This window comes from Ictalurus furcatus, chromosome 9, assembly GCF_023375685.1.
Source record: "Ictalurus furcatus strain D&B chromosome 9, Billie_1.0, whole genome shotgun sequence".
NCBI lineage: Eukaryota > Metazoa > Chordata > Actinopteri > Siluriformes > Ictaluridae > Ictalurus > Ictalurus furcatus.
In genome coordinates, this window is record NC_071263.1 from 16,234,637 (window position 1) to 16,254,872 (window position 20,236).

At 37.9% G+C, this 20,236-nt stretch overlaps 2 protein-coding genes and 1 non-coding gene across 6 annotated transcripts in view; all 3 read right to left on the minus strand.

Annotated features, from left to right (window-relative positions):
* The window catches only part of col12a1a (collagen, type XII, alpha 1a), a 54,365-nt gene extending 39,804 nt beyond the window's left edge, over positions 1–14,561 (minus strand). For 2 of the 4 annotated variants that reach the window (XM_053632135.1, XM_053632136.1), the window contains exons 1-13: positions 14,365–14,559; positions 12,344–12,447; positions 8,908–9,024; positions 8,676–8,816; positions 8,461–8,514; positions 7,437–7,700; positions 6,778–6,942; positions 6,474–6,647; positions 6,079–6,369; positions 5,359–5,961; positions 4,563–4,841; positions 4,149–4,421; positions 3,634–3,903 (exon numbers count right to left, since the gene is read on the minus strand). In XM_053632135.1, coding sequence (XP_053488110.1) covers positions 3,634–3,903; positions 4,149–4,421; positions 4,563–4,841; positions 5,359–5,961; positions 6,079–6,369; positions 6,474–6,647; positions 6,778–6,942; positions 7,437–7,700; positions 8,461–8,514; positions 8,676–8,816; positions 8,908–9,024; positions 12,344–12,413 — 2,701 coding nt within the window. In that variant the 5' untranslated portion in view covers positions 12,414–12,447; positions 14,365–14,559. Of the gene's footprint in view, positions 1–3,633; positions 3,904–4,148; positions 4,422–4,562; positions 4,842–5,358; positions 5,962–6,078; positions 6,370–6,473; positions 6,648–6,777; positions 6,943–7,436; positions 7,701–8,460; positions 8,515–8,675; positions 8,817–8,907; positions 9,025–12,343; positions 12,448–14,364 lie in introns of all 4 variants that reach the window. The other 2 variants (XM_053632138.1, XM_053632137.1) reach the window with 2 other exon arrangements.
* Positions 14,562–15,105: 544 nt separating this feature from the next.
* LOC128612215 (cytochrome c oxidase subunit 7A2, mitochondrial) lies at positions 15,106–19,583 on the minus strand. Its single transcript, XM_053632139.1, has 4 exons — positions 19,476–19,583; positions 17,926–18,015; positions 15,431–15,515; positions 15,106–15,293 (listed from the first exon to the last, which is right to left on the minus strand). The coding sequence occupies exons 1-4, from the start codon at positions 19,491–19,493 to the stop codon at positions 15,235–15,237; spliced, it is 252 nt and encodes an 83-aa protein (XP_053488114.1). The 5' UTR covers positions 19,494–19,583; the 3' UTR covers positions 15,106–15,234.
* On the minus strand, positions 17,080–17,182 carry LOC128613240 (U6 spliceosomal RNA). Its single transcript, XR_008386850.1, has one exon. It is a non-coding gene; the product is annotated as a U6 spliceosomal RNA (small nuclear RNA).
* Positions 19,584–20,236: the final 653 nt, after the last annotated feature.

Sequence of the window (20,236 nt, forward strand, 5' to 3'; positions counted from 1 at the left end):
AGAAAAAAGTTTCCACCAAACAGTTTCTACTTGGAAACCTCTCTAACAGACACAGACAGTTTTAGGGTAGGTTTACACAACAACGAGGTACTAAAAACGGAAAAGTTTCGCGTACAGACGACAACATTGTCAAAACGATATCCGTTCACACGGATCAACGAAAATGACTAAAACTGCTGTATTATGCATGACGGTTCAGTAGCTGGCGATGTCACTTTGTAAAGAAACACTATGCACATACAAGCATTCATGTCAACGTCTCCGCCATATTGATCAGGGCAAGATTGCCCTATAAACAAATACAAGTAAACGGTGGAGCTGCAGTTTTTCTGCATAAAAAGCACAATAATGTTTACATTTCTCAAACGATTTCAACGGTTTATGATCTACGGGGAGTACAAAAAAGTTCAGTCGTCAGTTACCTAGAATCTCGATAGTTAGACTTGGTAAATTATTCATTGTCATAAGGAATTAAGAAAACTCACACTTGTTAATCATAGATTTGGCTTATTTTTCTTGGTTAATAAATGCTGAGACGTCCCTAATGTAATATAATTTAATGTACATAAAATGTGCATAAAGTTTTTTTTTAATTGTGGAAATGGATTTTTCTGTCTTCAACCCCATCTTTTAGCTTTTCTTGTTCCAAGTCAGAATTCTGTTAACAAAGCTCGTTCATTTTTAAATACTGAAAAAAAATCTAAATAGTGCAAATAGTGAGACACTGGCAGTCAGTCTGCTTTCTATATTTTATTAGCAATAAAAGGATACTGATATACTCCAAAACAGACAATTACAAAGATAATTATAATATTTTGAATACCCATCGTCGGTGTAGATGTGGGTTAATAATTTGGCGTATATAAATGAAGTACTCGCGCACATGCATATAGACTGAACATGACATCATCGTTTTTCACAGATTCTCGTTTTTGTACGTTTAATGGCATCGTTTTCAAAAACTTGCGCTTTGAAATCCGGTTTCAGCAGTTTGCGTTTTCAGGCCCCAAAACAACGTTGTCGTGTTAAAGAAAAGCCAAGCCGTTTTTAGTTGAAAAGATACCCTAGATGGACAAGATGAAGGTTTTTATATTTAATAATTTTTTTCTAGAAGTATACTATAAAAAATGTAATTGCTTACAAAAAAAAACTTAATTCAAGCCATGAATTTAAGCTGCTTTCAAGAAGAAGCAAGGTCATTCAGACAATTGAGCAAGCTTAGTTCTATTGAATAACTACTTCCAAATGCCTTGGAATTCTTTCACATTTTAATACATTATCATACATGCCTGAAGCCATTCAGGTTTGGCTTTTCTTCCCCCTCTTTTTTTCAACCACTGCCAACTGGTAACAGTATTCATTTGTAACAGCAGTCAAATGGTCCTGTACTACAAGCTAATGAAGTGTGTTGTCCACAGGGGACCTATGTAAGCATGAGGAATTCTCCACACAACCACAAGGGCTTCTCTCAGGAGCTTTTCCTCATTGCACTGAATGTCTCTTGCCTCCCACAAAGAGTTCCAGGAAGTTTATGGCATCTAACACAAAGAACGCTGTGTTTGCTACATTGACATTGAGGTAATGGGGCTTAGCATTTAGAGCATCATATAGAAATGAATCTTCTGACCCAGTCTGTAGGGGAAGCATCCAATACCGACTCAGCATAAACTGCAGTTCATCAAAACTCCTGAAATGTGTTTTGGTAGAGAAACTGGTGAAAATATCAGGCACAGAGAAAAGACTGAAGGAGCTGTCTCAAAGAAAGTTCCATGATACATGAAACATGACAGAATTCTTGGATTTCTGAGACTCCCATCAAAGGAGCTGGTTTAAATCTAAGAAGCTTCAGACATTCTATAACCACAAAGCCATTTACTTTTTAAACTATGCTTAGTTTGAGGGTTTAATTTGTGTAGTACCAGAGTCATGATTTCCTGGTGCAATAAAATTCATCCATGGTGAAAGAGATGCTTGACTGCTTGTTTCTCACATACTAGCAAACATGGGCTGTAACTTATATGTGATGAAAACACGAATCACTAATATGTAATGCTTAACCAATATGAAAACCAGAAGCACCAATATGTAATTCCAATTAAATATAAACTTGTGTAATATAATATACAACATAGTAACCAACCACTACCAAATCTGATTAAGACAGGTCAACACTCAGGATACATCACTACAAGTGAATGTTACCATCAATAAGAAATCTACTACCTGCCACCATTAAATCTATGTTTCTTTACCCTGTTGTACATCTCCTCTCCAGCTAGGTCTAGACCACCTAATGGCAAACTGATTATATGAACATCTGTCTGTAACCCAACACCAGCAACACCTACACAATTTTTTCCCTTTCACCACATTCACTTCAGAACATAAGCAGGTTTGTGTGAAATCCCACTAGGAGAAACCCAGGGGGCATGCAGGGAAGTCCTTAGTCAGCCAAAGAGTCTCCATCATTTCAGCTGAGTCAGACATGACAAATCAGGGGCTGACCCTATGCTGTGGCCTCAAACAGAGGACCTATTGTTATAAGATGACCAATACCAGACCTTGCTTGACCCTGACCATAACCTAATGCCATAGAGGGCTTCTATATAGCTGAAACAGATGTCCCGATACCTCAGTATTTGTTATTTCAGTCTGGGCCATTCATTTGCAACCTCACAAACACAAATAAACAAAGCAAGTTTCACAGAGACCAGGGAAATTGCAAATGTGTCTAAAATAGAACTGCCTTTCTATAGAAGCTTTTGCAACAGCCAGAAGCGGGAACATGAAAATATGTGTTCCTCCAAAAAGAATACTCTCACTTTATGGGACTTACTCCATCCTAGATTTCCTAATAATTGCACATGTGTAAGGCAAACTGCCAATATGTTTACTGGTCAAGACTAAGACTAAATAGTATGAAACTAAGATTTCAATATATGCACACAACCCTGTGTATCTTCTTGGTTCCACTGGGGAAATTTAGTTTTTTGTGGTTTCCAAAAAATATATATATTTTTTATTTATTTATTTGAGGTATTATTATCATTGACCTGACCATATTCAAGACTTGTGGTCAAGAGCAAGATAGAATGGAAAGAATATGTCCTCAACACTAAGAAGAGGCCATGATTATAATCATGACTGTGAGATAAGAGTACAGTTTTGAGATTTTAGTGGCTTCTGCACAGCTAAATACAATTGCTACAGAAGCTGGGTATAGGTTTTTATCTGCTGCCCAATGCTACGTTATTAGGTGCTTATTTTCATCATCCCAACCAAGCAATGACGTATAACTCAACGTCTTTTAACCCTCCTATTATGTTGGGGAAAAAAGTTACATCCATTATGTTATGGGTCAAAATGAATTCCACAGTTTAAATACATACAAAAACAGCAAAGAACAGCTTAAAACAGTAAACCTTTATTATGGCTTGTCAGAGACAAGCCATAAGAAGAAATATTTGTATATAAGTTCATGGCCCTAAATGAGGAAAGTCAAAAAATTTCAAAGAGAATAACAGACATTAACCAGTATTTCAGACATCTCAAATGTGGAAATGGGTGGAATTGACCCATAACATAATAGGATTGTTAAAGAAGACAGCCATCAGGTTACCTTTCATATCTTACCTTCCAGTGTGGTGCCTCGTCCCAGAAGTGGATCTCCCAAGCCAGACGAGTAATGGGCACTAACAAAAATCTCATATTCCGTGTCTGGTAGCAGGTTCTTGAGCATGGCAGTTGTGGCATCTCCTTTAACAGAAATCTCTTTCCTCTCGCCACCTTCAGGCTTATAAGCTATGTGGTACTGAAGCACATTTCCAGGAGCAGCCTGCCAAGAGAGCTTCATGGTGGACTCTGTCTCATCAAAGACCCTCAGATTCCGTGGTGAACCCTTAGCTAAAAGAAAATTATTACTGTGTATTAATAAATTGATAACTAAAAATTTCATAGAGCTGAATAAGACTGAATGAGACCATGTATTTTTATTATACAAAGAAAATGCCATGGGAATTTAGTCCTGCTAAGATTTAATAGCTTTTATGTTTTTTGTTTATTCCCCCATAACAATGTAAAACATACATAGTTGCAGAAGGTTGTTAGAGAACCAAAACTGTGAAATCTCACACATCATGAGTGCTGACCTTCTTTGGTAGTGCCGCGAGTATCCATCGGGGCACCCATGCCAGATGCATATTCAGCATTAACAGTCACACGGTAGGTGGTGATAGGAAACAGCTCTTGTAGTACAGTGGTAGTCTGGCTACTGTCAGTCACTGTCTCCAGCCTCTCTCCATCACTGATTGGCTCGTAGAACAGCCTGTAGCGCAGAACAGCCCCTGGAGCTGCCTGCCATGAAACTCTGAAACTGTCTGTGGTCTCCTCAGTTACTCTGAGGTTACGGACCGCTCCTTGTTCTATGTTGGACAAAAGTGCAAGTCAGTTGGATAAACATGTCAGAGTTGTAACCTTAAATATAACCTTCAATTCACATAAAATGATTTTTTTTCCAGAGCTTTCTATATTACCTTTACTGCAGCATAAACATAAGCCCATACCTTCTAAAGTGGTCTCTTCTCCTGTTAATGGAAAGCTGTCTCCTTTATCATACTGGGCAAAGACATCAACCTCGTAGGTGGTGAGTGGAGTGAGATAAGGCAAGACGGCAGTGGTGGTATCACCAGGCACAGCCAGAGAGATGTAGCTGCCTGTTATATCAGCAGCTGGCCGGAAACGCACCAGGAAAGACAGTACATCCGTGGCATCAGAGACCCAATGAGCCCTGAAACTCCTGGACGTCACCTCAGAGAATGATAAGGACTTTGGTGAAAGCAAACCTGGAAGAAAAGTTACAATATCATCAGTCAAATTAACTTGAGTTACAATAAAACATGTGAAAGTGATCATTTTGAATAGGTTTGAATTGATTTTCTCTCTTATATAAGTTATTTTATTCTTAATATTAAGGAATCGCAAAATTATACCACTAAACATAACAAGTTGCTGTTTGTCGCTAATAAAGTGGGTATTCTGTTAGACCAGAGATTTAAGGACTCAGAACAAAGAATTAAGGATTGATCTGTGGGCATGGTGTAGTAAAACAGTGAGTAATAACATTTGCTATATAACAGTACCATGAGCTATAGACCTCTAATTCACAGCTATTCAAGGCAAGCTCTAGTAGGAGATTTAAAAATTAATGTCTCTATTTTGGACCTGCCAAAAGACAGTGTGGACAGCTGGACAAGATAGGAAATTTCCAAAACTGTAATACAGCAAGGTTTGTCCCCTCCCCCCACCTCCCTTCCAACTCTATACAAACCACTGGCTAGAGTAACAGTGATGTTTCCTTACTTTTCTTCTTGATGTTAAGGAGCTCCTGCTCAATCCTGAGGCAGATGGACTGTGTCAGCTCTTTAGAGATCCTCTCAAAGGCATCAAAGTCCTCCACTTCAAATACGTGATTCTCAGCAGGGGAGTTGGCAATAGCCTCCAACTCAGATCGCACTGCATCCTTAACTCCCACAGCGAAGATCTCCACATCTGTACTCCTCAGGTTGGCAGCAGGGTCTTTGAAGGAGTCAGAGGACTTGCCGTCGGTGATGAGCACCATGACTCGTGGCACACTGATACGGGCACCACGACTTGACACAAAGATCTTCTCCCTCACATAGGTCATAGCCTTGCCAGTGTTGGTGGAGCCTCCACGGTAGGGGAATGTGCGAATCGCCTTCACCACAGCGGACATGTCATGGTGTTTATTGAGCGCAAACTCAGTGTGAGGATCCCTGCTGTACTGCACCAAGCTTATCTGCACTTTGTTGGCACCAATGTCGAAGGAATTGACAAGCACCTCAAGGAAGGATCTCACTTTAGCAAAGTTAGCCAGTCCTATGCTGTATGAACCATCAACGAGCAGGACAATGTCAGCTTGAATGTTAACATCCAGTGAACAGTCTGTAAAAATAAAAATCAAAAATATTTTAGAACGCATAGAAGGACCTTCATGGTGGAATAAAATCGCTTTTCTATATTCTTATTAGAAGGTTAATGTGTAGTATTTGTTGATCTTACCTAATGACACTTTGACAGGCTGGGTCTTCTCCATTGCCATCACTGGCTCACTTGGTGTAAAGTCTTTAAGGGCAAATAAACTGATTTCATATTCTGTTTCAGGGGACAGGTCCCTGACATTTACTGAGGTCTGGGTGGGTCCTGTGTACAGCTCCTGTCTCTTGCTTCCCGCAAGCATAGGCATGAGCTGCAACTTGTAACCTGTGATATCACCTGGAGATGCATCCCACATCACTCTCATGGACTTGGAGGAGATCTCGGTCACTTGGAGGTTTGAGGCTGGTTCAACAACTACAGAAATATATCCAAACATGGGGGTTGAAAGATACATATCATGAAGATGACTGTGACTTGTATATACATGTATATAGCTACTTTGTTGTGTTGAGTCGTACCTTCTTCTCCACTCGCAAGGGAGCTGAGCTGGTCCTCCACCCCAAGGCACACCTGTGTGATAAGCTGCTGCTGCACTTCTTTAATTAAGTCAAAGTCTAAAACACTGTAAACATGTGTGCTGTGAGGGGTGGAGGCTATTACTCTAATTTCGTCTTCATCTGCACCTTTGATTCCTGAACAGTAAACAAAGTGCTACATTGAATATAATGCAATCGGTTATGTTACATTTCATTAAGAGTTCTTTAATAAACAGCTTTGTAATCAACATAATATTCTAATAACATTACAAAGAGTCAGACATACCCAAGAGAAAAACTTCAACTCCAATGTTCCGTAACCTTCTGGCATACTCATCGACAGGGTCTTGTGATTTTCCATCTGTGATAATGATGGCCACTTTGGGAAAAGTTTTCCTGGCTCCAGCCGCTTCAGTGAAAGTGTTTTTCACCAGATAGTCAATAGCTTCACCTGGTATAAAAATTAAGATACTTGTTCATACCAATGTTGAACAGTAGTTCATTATGAAAGAATACAGTGCCATCTGTAAAATGTTATGCCATGCTATATCCATCCATTTTCTGTACTGCTTATCCTTACTGGGTCATGGGGAGCCTGTAGCCTATCCCACGGCACTCGGGGCACGAGGCGGGGAACACCTTGAACGGGGTGTCAACCATCACAGGGCACAATCGCACACTCACATTTACACACTACAGACATGCCAATCAGCCTACGATGCATGTCTTTGGACTGAGTGAGGAAACTCCCAAAGCACGAGGAGAACATGCAAGCTCCGCACACACAGGGCCATGGTGGGAATCAAACCCCCAACCCTGAAGGTGTGAGGCAAACGTGCTAACCACTACATCACCGTGCCCCCTGCCATGTTATAAATGTTGCTATATGTAAAACATATGGCATATTTTGCTATCTAGGAGTGGTCTTATGCTCATATAACACACCTGTCATGGTGTTGCCCCCTTTGTAGGGCAGGTTTCTGATGGCCTGGAGGAGTTCTGCCCGTCTAAAATACTGGTTCAGGTTGAATTCAGTTCTGGTGTCTGAGCTGTACTGCACTACAGCCACCCTGGTCTTGACATCTCCAATGTCAAAGGCTCCTGCCACGGCTCCAATGAAATCCCGGATGTATTTGAAATTTTCCCTACCAACACTCCAGGAGCCATCCACCAGGAAAACCAGGTCTGCTATAGCACTCTTTGAGCACTCTGGAGGAGGCAAAGGAAAAAAACACTTAATAAAAAGGCCTCGTTTAGTTATGCATCATTTAAAACTATGGTGAACATGGGAGATTTTTTTGTGTGTGTGGAATTAACCATGGGTAAGCAAATAAATATGCATAAATTGTGTACTTCCTGGAAAATGACAAAAAAATCCCAAAATGTATGTTTATCCCAACTGAGCTTTTGTTTTAGCAACAACTCATCTCTCTATTTGATTATTCTAAACCCAACCAGATATGTGGTGTAGAGCTTTATGAATGGTTCTATTGAAAAAATCAGTATGAGTCATTAGTAAGCATGCTGATGTCAATCCCCTCGGCTCTATTTAACCGACATCACGCAGCTGCCTATGACACAAAAAAGTATTAAAAGTATTAATAAAATAATTTGGATACTGTAAGGCAAGAACACATATGGATCAGACCCAACAAACTCACTTCATGTGCTGGTTGTTAGGTTTTAATGACCTCATAATTCTATATCCATTAGGTACAAAGTGGAAAAAACTTTGCCTAAATGCCTGAATGTCTGAGATGGGGTGTAGCCATGGTTCTAAAAAAGCACCTAAATTGAAAACCTGCTAAACTACCTGCTAATCACCAAGAGCAGATGGAAAAAGTGCAAAATATTTCAAGGAAGAAATAAAATGTAGTGCTTCTTCAGTGGAAAAACCACCAATGGAATCTGCTCAGTTAGAAAGGAAAAGGTTTTGGCAGTTGTTTGTCATAAATCTAGACGAACTTACTAATGGAATCCATAACCGGTTTCCTTGCAGTCCCACTCATGTTACTGGACTGAACTGAAAAAGAAAAATAAAGTCAGCTTTAGCGATGAAATCACACTTTTTCTGGAATGATTTTAGTTTACATTGAACTCTCTACCACAGTTCTTAATCAGTATAATTTGCCAATTTTGGAGGAAAATCTGAATCTGACAGGATCATACAGTTCTGATACTTACTTGTTAATTGGCCAAATATAGGAATGCTTTCATCTACACCATCATAAGAGCTGATTGAAACAGAATAATCTATGTCTGGTGTAAGGTTTGTAATATTAGTGCTTGTGGCTGAGGCAGGAAGAGTGAAGTCTTTCAAATCATCTGAAAAAGAGAGAAATAAAATAAATAGAAACTAGCAGACACATACAAATGGCCAATCATTTTGAAACAGGATGGAAGACTGTTCACTTACCTATGTCTGATGTTACTTGTATTCTGTAGCTTTGTATTTGAGACAATGACCTTTTCCATGACATTTGCACTGTGTTTTCATTTAGAATTTTAAAATTTAAGTCCGAGGGAGGCTCCACTGCAAACATAAGGGTTATATGTTAGCACAAACATCAATCAACACTAAAAGATGTGTTAAATAAATGCAAGTTATAAAGAGTAAATGTTCATAAGAAGAATCTCAGCAATCCCAACAACAAACACTTCAAGGCTGAAGCTGATTCGTTCACTGTTGGGTAGGACGACAAAACTAACAGTAGTGTTGGTGACAAAAAGGCAACATGACAACAAAAGAAAAGGTGAGAGAAGCCATTTTTGAGCAAAATGGCCTTTGCTTGAGTTGCCCAACCTAGAAACTTTTGGTCAGCAGTTCAAGCAGGAAGTCTAAACACATTTCATTCTAAACAGTTCATTCACCAAACCCCAGTGCAGACATAGAGTGGACCATCCAGTACATGCTATGTGCAATCAATACCAGGCATGCCCCTTTATCCATCAGTCAAATCAAATCCAACTCATACAAACGCAACACTCTCATTCAAGATATTGATTATACAATGGAATTCATGGTGTTTAATCAGGTCAAGGGGGCTCGTTCAGAAATTAGAACCATATGTTATATATACAATTAATGTGTGTGTGTGTGTGTGTGTGTATATATATATATATATATATATATATATATATATATATATATATATATATATATATATATATATATATCTCAACAAGGCTTATGTAAACGTTAACAGACAGTGCATCAATCCAGTATATCATCCATTGCAAACCATTAAAAAGAATACACAATATGTCATGAGAGACTCTTGTGTACTTCCTTTTCATTGAGCAACGTATACAGAAGACGGCATGAGGTGATGACACAATGCATAAATGCTCACATGGAGAGTACAAAGGAGAGTGTACATCATAAAAAAATATATAATAATAATGGTCAGCCAATCTATAATATAAAGTGATGTCTAATTTAAAAAATAAAGAAAGAAAGAAAGAAAAAAAAAAAGAGTGAAAGCACTCCTCCTGTGACTGGATCTCATGAAGTCACGCTCGTGTGTGTGAGAAAGTTGTTGAGGAACAACTTGATGATTTGGACAAAAGTTTCCGTGTACATGAGGGACCACACATACAGAGACCATAATATATTTCAAAATGACATTCTTCCACAAAGGAGCTTTACATGCGGTCTATGCTAGCATTTTCCAAAGGAAAGTACTCTAACAGATGCATACCAGCAGTCTAACATCCAAGATCAAATCTGTATGGAAGCTAGACATGCTTATATTAGTCTTCTCGACATAACATCCTGTGTGAGTGAAGGATTGGGGAGAGAAAGAAATAATTTATTCTATAAAACTAAATGAAAGCATAATATAATATGTGTTATGTTGTAAAAACTACTAATGGGTGTTAATAGATTTGACATTTGTGGGCCAGTGGAACTAATAGGTTACTTCTATCCTTCTGTCTGAAACGTATAAGTATGTTTTTGGTCAATGACTTAATTAATGACCAGGTCTGCTTTATCCTGTATCAGTGCTTATTTTAGTATGCAATGATTACCTCTCCATGAAGAGGATATTCTGAGTTCCATGCAAAGACAACAGGAGGGATGGTGTTTGGTAGCAGGATAGGAGCATGCATTGAAAGGTGGGTAGTTGGTGCATGGAATCTCAGAATATCATTCTAAAATACATGGTGGGAAAAGCCAGAGCTCACAAAACATCAAGTGCACAGGCAGACAACAACAAAACACAACCTAAGCAACAAACTTGAGATCATGGAGGCTGCTGGAAAGGTGGCTCACCAACCTGGTGCCTCAACCTCAAGAGGCCTGAGCAGATTCCCCTCGTGTCCGAACAGGCCCCATCTCAGGCCCCATCATGAGTCTTCGCTCATTCTCAGAAATCAAGCCGAGTATTCTTGCATGAATGAGGCGTCAAAACCATAACACTAAAGTCTTAACTAAGATGGCCGACATACTTGAGGGAAAGGGGCTCATTGCGCTTTAATAGATGTCAGCATAAAATGATGAATCTAAGTGAAGTTTCTGCAATCTAAACGGAAAAGTATTCCTGTCGGTAGCACACCGCTGCCATTCCTTAGAGAGCGTCTGGTCTGTGGCAATAACCTCTAGCCGGCACGCCATTCTTTCTGGCTTGCACCCATTGCCAGGCAGCTCGGAAAAGAAGCCGGAGTCTTCATGAGAAGTCGGACAGATGCCAAAGTATTTCCGCAACATGTGCTGACATTAAACATTACTGCAAATGAACTTTCCATATGGATTGCAACTCAGATTTTTTTTAATTGCCACAAAAAGCCTAAAAAGACTCTTTGCTCTCTGTGGACTAATTTGGCCTTCTCCTCTTACATCTTTCCATTCTGTGTCAGAAAATATTTTGGAGAAGATATTTGATGCCTTCACTTAAAGGTTTTCAAAGGAAAGAATAAAAAGTTCCTATTCTGAGTAATAAATAAATTCAACTTAATTTTAGCATTTTCTTTTTCCTGAAAGTCATGTTATAATTTTCCCCACAAACAATTTCTGTACACATAACTGATACTATGTGGCAGTTTAAATTACATATCTATACTTAGATAAAACAACTGCAATAGTTCAATAGTGAACACTTTGTATTACATGCAACTGATGGTGCTATGAGTAAATATTTTCGTTTCATTGAATAATTACAGATGTCCACAGTACAATATTTGGATGCCATTTTTTTTTATTGGTATTTGTTCCATCTTTCCAAATTTTTGTGAAATGAAATCCTTTTGAACTGCCACAAGCAGCTAGCCCAGACTATTCCAGTAACTCATTAGACAGGAATTGACTTGTAAGTGGAGATTATTTGCCTGACCAAACCGATGACCTCATGTGTATGGTATTTCTTAAAACCACTGGTGGCCTGACAACTACCAAATCAAAGCTTTTTGTTTATATACAGTTTTGTAACATTCACTTACATCAGGTTTTAGCTAGTTGATTTATTGGCTCTTGTTCATTTTACGTAACTAAACTTGAGTGGCATATATTATGAAAACAAAGGAGGAAATAATGAAAAGAGGGAGAGAGAATTTTGATCTTATATAGCTCTGTAATCTGAATCGAATCAGAGTCAGGCCTTGGATATAAATGATTTATTTGAAAATACATCAATAATGCATGAGTATATTTCAATAAAGCAATGAATAAATAAAATAGTGGGCGGGGGGGGAGATAGATAGAGAGAGAGAGAGAGAGAGAGAGAGAGAGAGAGAGAGAGAGAGAGAAACCCTTTGAAATGTGAAAAGAATACAAAAAGTTCAAATTGAGAAAAGTGAAAAGAAAATGGAAGGTAAAGAGAGAAAGAGCGAATGCTGTGATGGGATAACCGTACCTTGAGCCTCCGCTACATTCAGTAATATTGCTAGGAGGGCAACAGTGCCCCACAACAACCTTCTCTTCATTTTTTAGCAGGGAGTCAGCAGCACATGAATTAATCTGCAAAGACAAGATTCCCATTCAGCTCAGAAAAAGAACTGGAATAATAAGACATTTCATGGAAAGTTAAGAGCAAAGAAAAAAGACATTGACATCCTGAGGCTGCACTGACTGTAGATCCAGGGCTTTGCAATTTCCAAACAGGAAATATGTGAAAAGAGTTTTCTGCTGGAAAATAGTTTACAAATGAATGTGCAGACTACCCTCTATGACAGCCATGTGTGGAAATAAGCAGCAGGAGTCACACCACATTTTTCCTACTGAGGGCCAGATGGAAAAAAAATAGACACAGGAATGGGTTACACTGGGATTTAGAAGTCCCTCCTTACATGAGTGCCAACAATGTGGGAAGAGTTGTGTTCAATTTATCCATTATTATATGGAGTTCCCAACTCATACTGTATATAGCCTAATGGAAATGCGATTAAACAAAGTTTTTGAAGTAAATGTTAAGAAATATGTTTTTACATGTCTGCCAGTTTTGACATTACAATTACATCAAAATACCTTCTAATTCTTTTCTGATTTTCTGACCAAATATATATATATATATATATATTTTAAAGATAAAAACTTGTAATTTTATTTTAAAATGAACCCATTTTGTTTTAACAGCTCGAATAGATATTGCTACAGCAGTTACCAATTGCTTTGTCCAAAGGGAAAGACTGTCATTCTGAAGCGAAAGCATCCCTCTATAAAGAAGTCTAAACTCTTAGAACTTAATTATAACCATTATTCCTCGCTGTGATTTAAATTTCCACCAAATCACAGAACCAGAACTAAGCACCAGTTACCGCCCGACCCAGGGTGGGGACGCTCCACACCACTGAACTCCCCCACTTTAAACCACACAGACTGTGTTCAATAATCAAAATGAAGAAATATATAACAGGCCTGTTTGATTGTCACTATTGAGCTGCATTGCGTTATAGTTTAAAACACTTGCATGAACCGTGCCGTGTAAATAAAGTTGTTACAGAATTTCTGTCATAGTTCTATTCAATAATTACTGCAACTTAAACACACTTCCTTCTCTTTTCGTTTGTCCAACCAAGAACACTATTTTTTTAAAACAATATAATACTTACAATTTGCAGTCCTATATAATGAACCTCATTAATATTTTAAAGAGAGAAGAAGAAAAAAAGGAGGCTGGTGCCTTTTATAGATTCGGATTCACGTTAAAGACAGTGTTCAAATTAAGATTTTTTTCTACTTTAAATTGTTATATATATATATATATATATATATATATATATATATATATATATATATATATATATATATAATCCAGTCTAAAGGCTTTGAAAAGGCGCGCAGGCTTTGAGTATTCTCGCAGCTCCTCAGCGCCCCCTTGTGGATCTGACTCATAACGCTGAATGTTCATGTCCATTCAAGTTGAGCAAAAACCGTAGTGACCTGACCTGACCTACACTAAACATTGGGTTTTATTATATTTTTTAAATACATATAAGCATTAAACATGTTAGTTGAATCCTGGAAGAATATTCCTCAAGTTTAGATGTTGCATTACGATTGAATGGTCAAGAACAGAAAAAATATATATTAATAAATTTTCAGAAACACGATGAAAGAACAAAAAAAAACACCGGTACCTAATTCCACAATTCAACTACCTATATACGAATAATAATATTTCATTCATATATATATATATATATATATATATATATATATATATATATATATATATATATATATATATACACTTGCAAACAAAACTAAGCCAAATGTTTGTCGTTTAAAATTCATTGTCTGTTTTCTAAACGTGTTAATTATGCTACTCTGAACAGGACAGTACGTACAGGACAGTAAAGGAGGCGGTCGTTAATTGATAAGGCGGTAAAAGGAGAGAGAAAGTGGAATAAAATGAAAAAGAAAAGCTAATCTGACCTGGAGATGATGAGGAGAGTATTGAGGAACAGTGGGCGCGCGCTCGCGCTGTGTCGCTTCAGTCCTGCCGGCCGCCGCGGTCTCGCGCGCCACAACCTCTTTAAGGGAAGAAGCCTGTTTCCGAGAGGGAGGGAGTCTGCGAGCACAACCTGCTACTTAATACAGAGGGGTTGTTCCCAGTCGACTTTTTCCATCCGTAGACCCTTACGAAAGGCTTCAAGAATGGCACCCCCCCTCTTTTTAAGGGCTTTCAGACACGCAAGACTTACTGAAATGTGGAGCAAATGAGCTAAGGGAACGTTATTGCCTCGGCTTTTGTTTCACAAACCACATAATGTCCTCGGCTAGTAAATAATACCGCCGGTAGTGTAGCTTACTGTTTGGGCCTCTTACACATCTAATACGCATGAACATAACCAATGTGCATTTTTTTAAATCTGTTTTTATAAAATGTTACCAATTAAATTGTATTTGTGTATTAACTTATCAAAATGAAAACTTCACATCCACATGTTAATCATCCACTGTGTGGTGAAGTTTATATCAAACCTCAACCTTCTTGTTCACAAAATTACATTAGCAGGCAAATAGGGTCCTCTAGAGGAGAGTTTGTGCAAGTTTTGTTTTCCTCTCAACAAAAATATACTGTACAGTTAGTACAAGTTGAAAGATGTTGGATTTAGTTCGGATTACTAATGCATGTAGTATCTCTATGTGAAGACATCGAACACACTTTGCAGAGAGAATTGACAATAGTTTATTACATAGTAGATATCCACAGAACAATGAATAAATATTGATCCTGTGTACACACAAAAAAATATCTTCACAACTGGATAAGTCATTGAACACATCGATGAAGGAACTTCTTTATTCACTCTTCTTAGGCATTGCTGCTTGAAACAACTCGTACAGGACGTATCCAGTCCCTGTAGAGAAAAAAAAAAGCTTCATAATCCATTCATTCAGGAACCATTTACTTGCATATCTCTCCATCAAGGTATTTGCACAGGATACCGGCCTATAATTAGAAACAGCAATAATCAGTTAATAATTCAAAACTCACCAAAGACTGTGAGGGCCATTGTTGCTGAGAACAGGAGGGCATCCTTGGGACCTCCCTTCAAGTGAACAGGCAAACCATTGTCCTCCTAGAAAACCAAAGGGTGTTTATGATCTCACACTACACTGGTATGCTTCATAGTACAGACTTAATGAGCACCGCTCTGTGAGCACACATGGTGGCATGCAGGCAATGAGAAGCTTCTTTATAACTGCTATAATTACAGGAAATTAGACAGAGATGTTGATCTTATATCGCTTTCATTTCTGGCACCTAACAATTACAGAATACTTAAGGGCGTGTCCTGTAATGTTCTATGAATTCATGTATATCGGTGGTACTGAACTAATCAAGCACAAGATTCTGTCTCAATTCTCTGCACCATGTACTAATCGAAATGGAATAAGTTTATAATAGCAAAATCCAGCCATTTGAGCTCTGACCAAAGGAGAGCAGGGTGTGTCAGCATCTAAAATGACATTACTGCAGTCACAGAGCAGTAAGTGAAGCTTTCAGTCGTTTAATCTGCCTCTCATTTTGAGCATCACGTCACATGCAATGATTAGTCGATTCAGCCCGTTCCACATACAAAACCCCTACAAGCAAATCACACATCTACTGTATCATACTTATCTGATTTCCTACAGGAAAAAAAAAAAAAAAAAAAAAAAAAAAACACATACATATCAGTCCAAAAAAAGTTAACTTTAGCAGTAACAGTAACTAATGAAAGAATGTCCTGCACTACATGTAATACCTGTAGTCTTAAAATCACAACCATTATAAAGAGTTTAAAGATTGTTTCACACATTAAAATGGCATTGTTTATAACCAGTGGGTCATAGAAAAGTCTCAGCCAAGTGAATATTCCCTTACATTGCTCAGCTATATACTAAAGATTGATTGCATGTGCATTTATCTCACCAGTCTTGCTAAATCAAAATCCCTGACCAGAACCACACCAGAGCACCATTTTCCTTGAGAAATTCTGTTAATTTAAACAATGGTTTGATCAGGTTGGTCACTGAAGGCACAGGTAAAGTAAGAGATTGGTTGGCTATAGCACTGCTCACACTGAGAACTTCCACAATTAATATGAACTAACTTCACATTGACAGGGATACCCACATACAATACACGTAAGGATAAGCATTTCCAGTGGCTTTAGTAACCAGTCAGATCACTAAACACTGTACAGACCTTACAGGAGTTCGCAGAGCTTTTTTCGGATTGTTGCGGCCAAAAATGCTCGATTTTGCTGCGGCTTTTTTCAATATCTGTGAGCTTTTTGTGCTTTATTTTTGCTGAAAACTACTTGAATTGGCAAAATTGCAATTGCACAAAATTGTTCATTTCTGTGATGGCAAAATCCTGGAGGGACTGACTATCTTTGATCACTTAATAATAAGAGAACATCATGCAGCAGGTTAGAACAGAAAACCTGAGCATCTTCAGCAAATATCATTTCTTCAAATAGGATGACTTCCAGGATCATTCATTAGCTCCTGGAACTATGTTCCTTTGAACCGATCATTGCCACAGAATGTCATTGTGTCTCTCCTCCCCACCCTGCCCTGTTCACTGTATAGCGCACTGTTTTGTGGGGTCTACCATTTCGTAGTAGTGTCCAAATCCAGAGTGGAGAATATTGGCCGAATGCTTTCAATCCCACGATTTTGCTTGTCATCCTTGCGCAGGGGCCACGCTAATCTTCACTGTATCGTTCCAATTTCAGTATATGTGCTGCAGTAGCATGAATAATTGAAGGAATAATTTCTACAGTGTGTGTAAATGTCTGTCTGCATCACTGAACATCAAGACCAACAGTCAGGAATATGAAGACATCCTGAGGACTGCCCTAAACATTCTCTAAACACCCTCGAGCACCACAGGTCTGTACCTCGACAAAGTCAATAAAGTGCACTATATTGGAGGAGGACCACAGGGATTATGGTAAGGTTTTGGGCAGGGATTAAGAATGCATGTTTGGGCTTAAATGGGCCTTTGCAACTAATATGGTCAAGATGTTTAAATGTTAATGCAGACATACACAAAAGCTTTCCTGTATGAAAACTGACTGGTACACCTTGAGGGAATCAAATGGCAGGAGTAAGAGGCACACAATGAAGACATCAGATGGCAATGAGAAGTTTCAGGACCAGAGAAAGGTATGCTGAGGAAAAGAAAAGTCTACATTTACGGCATTTAGTAGACGCCCTTATCCAGAGCGACTTACATTTATCCCATTTATACAATTAAGCAGTTGAAGGTTAAGGGCCCAGTAGTGGAAGCTTGACAGTGCTGGGATTTGAACTTATGATCAGTAGTCCAACATCTTACCCACTGAGCAACCACTGAGCAAATTATATTAATCAACTTACGATCATTGTAGAGACAATGACACTGCAAGATTCACATTTAATATCAGCTGCCTTGATCACAGTACTGATTCAATACTTACCGAAAGACAAGTCTCAACGTGACTGCCCAACACTCACCTGAAACATTTTCTGCTTGGCAGCAACTTTGTTTTCAACCTGCCTGCAAGCACTGGTGGAAAAAGGTCGACGAGCAACCTGCCTCAGAGTCTGAGAAACAACAGGAATCATGAATCAGTTAGTTGGGTAGATGTGTCAGATTATTTGTGTCAAATTATTTGTCAGAGACAATCAGATAGATCACACAAAGTCTTTAAACGGCTGAAGCCTTACACCCGTTTAATATTAATCTCAAGCTGCAGTTTAAATGATCCTAATGAAGTAGCCCCTTTCACACTTTTAATGCAAACACCATGCTGATTCTATGCACAACCACAAATATCAAGAAGTGCTTTTTGTCTCACAGTAAGCAGATCCCTGTCTACTACTGGCAACAATTAACTCTTTAATGGTTAATAAAGTGTGATAACATTAGCAAGTAAAAGCTGTCTTTGTAACCTGGTAAAGAGCAGAATATACAGGAGTATACAGCTGACCCCTCATTAACAGAAACATTGCAATACGATTATGTACATCATTTATTTAATAAATCTATACAGCTCCTAAACAGCAACACTTTCTATACACATGCACCACATAATAAATAACAGTATTTATATTGTTATTACTACTCTCATATTATACATCATATATATGATATACATGCATATTTACACAGAAACACACACACACACACACACACACACACACACACACACACACACAGAGAGAGAGAGTACTGCGCAAAAGTTTTAAGTACAGACTTCTACATTATCAAGTCAGTACAAAAACATTAGTTTTCCAGTACAAAATCAAACGTTACAGAAAAATGTTCATAAGCCAGTAAAGAAAGCAGCAAATTAAGTGGTAAGAGATTTTTCAGACAAAAAAAAAACACAATGAAGGCTGCTTGGATTTGCTGCATAAATAAGAAGCAAGTGCGACAGTCAAAGTCTCCAGAAGAACCGTGTCTGGTTCTGCAAAATACTCAGTAAAACTTAAAGCTGCAATAAAACTTACAGCTCATTTCCTTATGAGACTGCACTAAAACTAGCTGAAACTACTTTTTATTATTATTTTATTTTTTTGTCACACCAAATATTGACTTTGCCTCATTTACTACTTTCATTTAATTTGTTTTAATTCTGTTTTATATTTCTTGTACATCATTTTAGTTTCAACATCTGTTGTTTTAAATGTACTTTATAAATCAATAAACTAAACTACTGCTGTTGTTGTTTACTGATCTTTACGGTATCGTTTTAAAATGTAGAAACATTTAATTTCATTATTTTTTGAAGGCATCTTTGCTCTACAGCATTTCTTTGCATGTGCCTAAAACTTTTGTACCGTACTGTATATATTTATAAAACCGGAGTGAACCACAAACTCAGCTCAACATGAGCTAGTAAGTTAGCTAGCCAAGTTTAGCAGTCAGAATTGAAGATGTAGGAAATTCTCAGCTCTCTAAGTTTATATCAGAATAGACCGGTCGGCTAAAAACTAAAAATAAATAAATAAAATAAAATAAAAAAATAAGCTGGTAATATACTAAAACAGATAGCACTTACCGTTAAGTACCTAAACATGATTAAAAGCTAACACTACAAGGACAAGGACAGCTTCCGGTTATTCCCCAGTTTTCTTAGCGAATATACAACGTCCGGTTTCCGGAGTATTTATGTGAGTGTCGCCGCCTAGTGGCTCAAAGAGCGAGTGCATGCTGCATGCACTACTCACTACCTTAGGTTATACAAATAGCGAACTGAAAAGTCTGTAAAATAGGTCGCTAATATATTATATTTTATTATTTAATACTAAAGTTGATATTGATTTTCACACAATTCTTAAGTTATTTTTAAATACTAAAACCTTTTTTTTTTGTCTCCTTGGTACATTTATTATTTCCTACTTCCTGTTTTAGCACTGCTTATTTTAGTGGCAAACTGACCTACTCATTTGCCATAAAGTCATAAATCCAAATGAGTTCAATGAATTAATGATATTTTTCCCCAGAATATTTCTAATGCTGTCATAGGTACTGTTCAGGAATATGAACTACCACCGCCCTTTGCTATACTGTGCTTGATTCAAACTTTAATTATACAGTATAACAAACATGAATAAGAAACGTAAATAACCTTCATCTCCCTTGAATAGATAAATACAAAGACAGCATCAAATGTGATGAATTGTGTCTATACACTAAAGGGATTAATTTTAAGGTTGTGATAATGGTACAAGATCAAATCTGAGATGATGAGAACATTAACATTGCAGGGTTATTCATTGGCTGGAGAATGCTCCAGCAGAGTTCCTTACACACTGACAC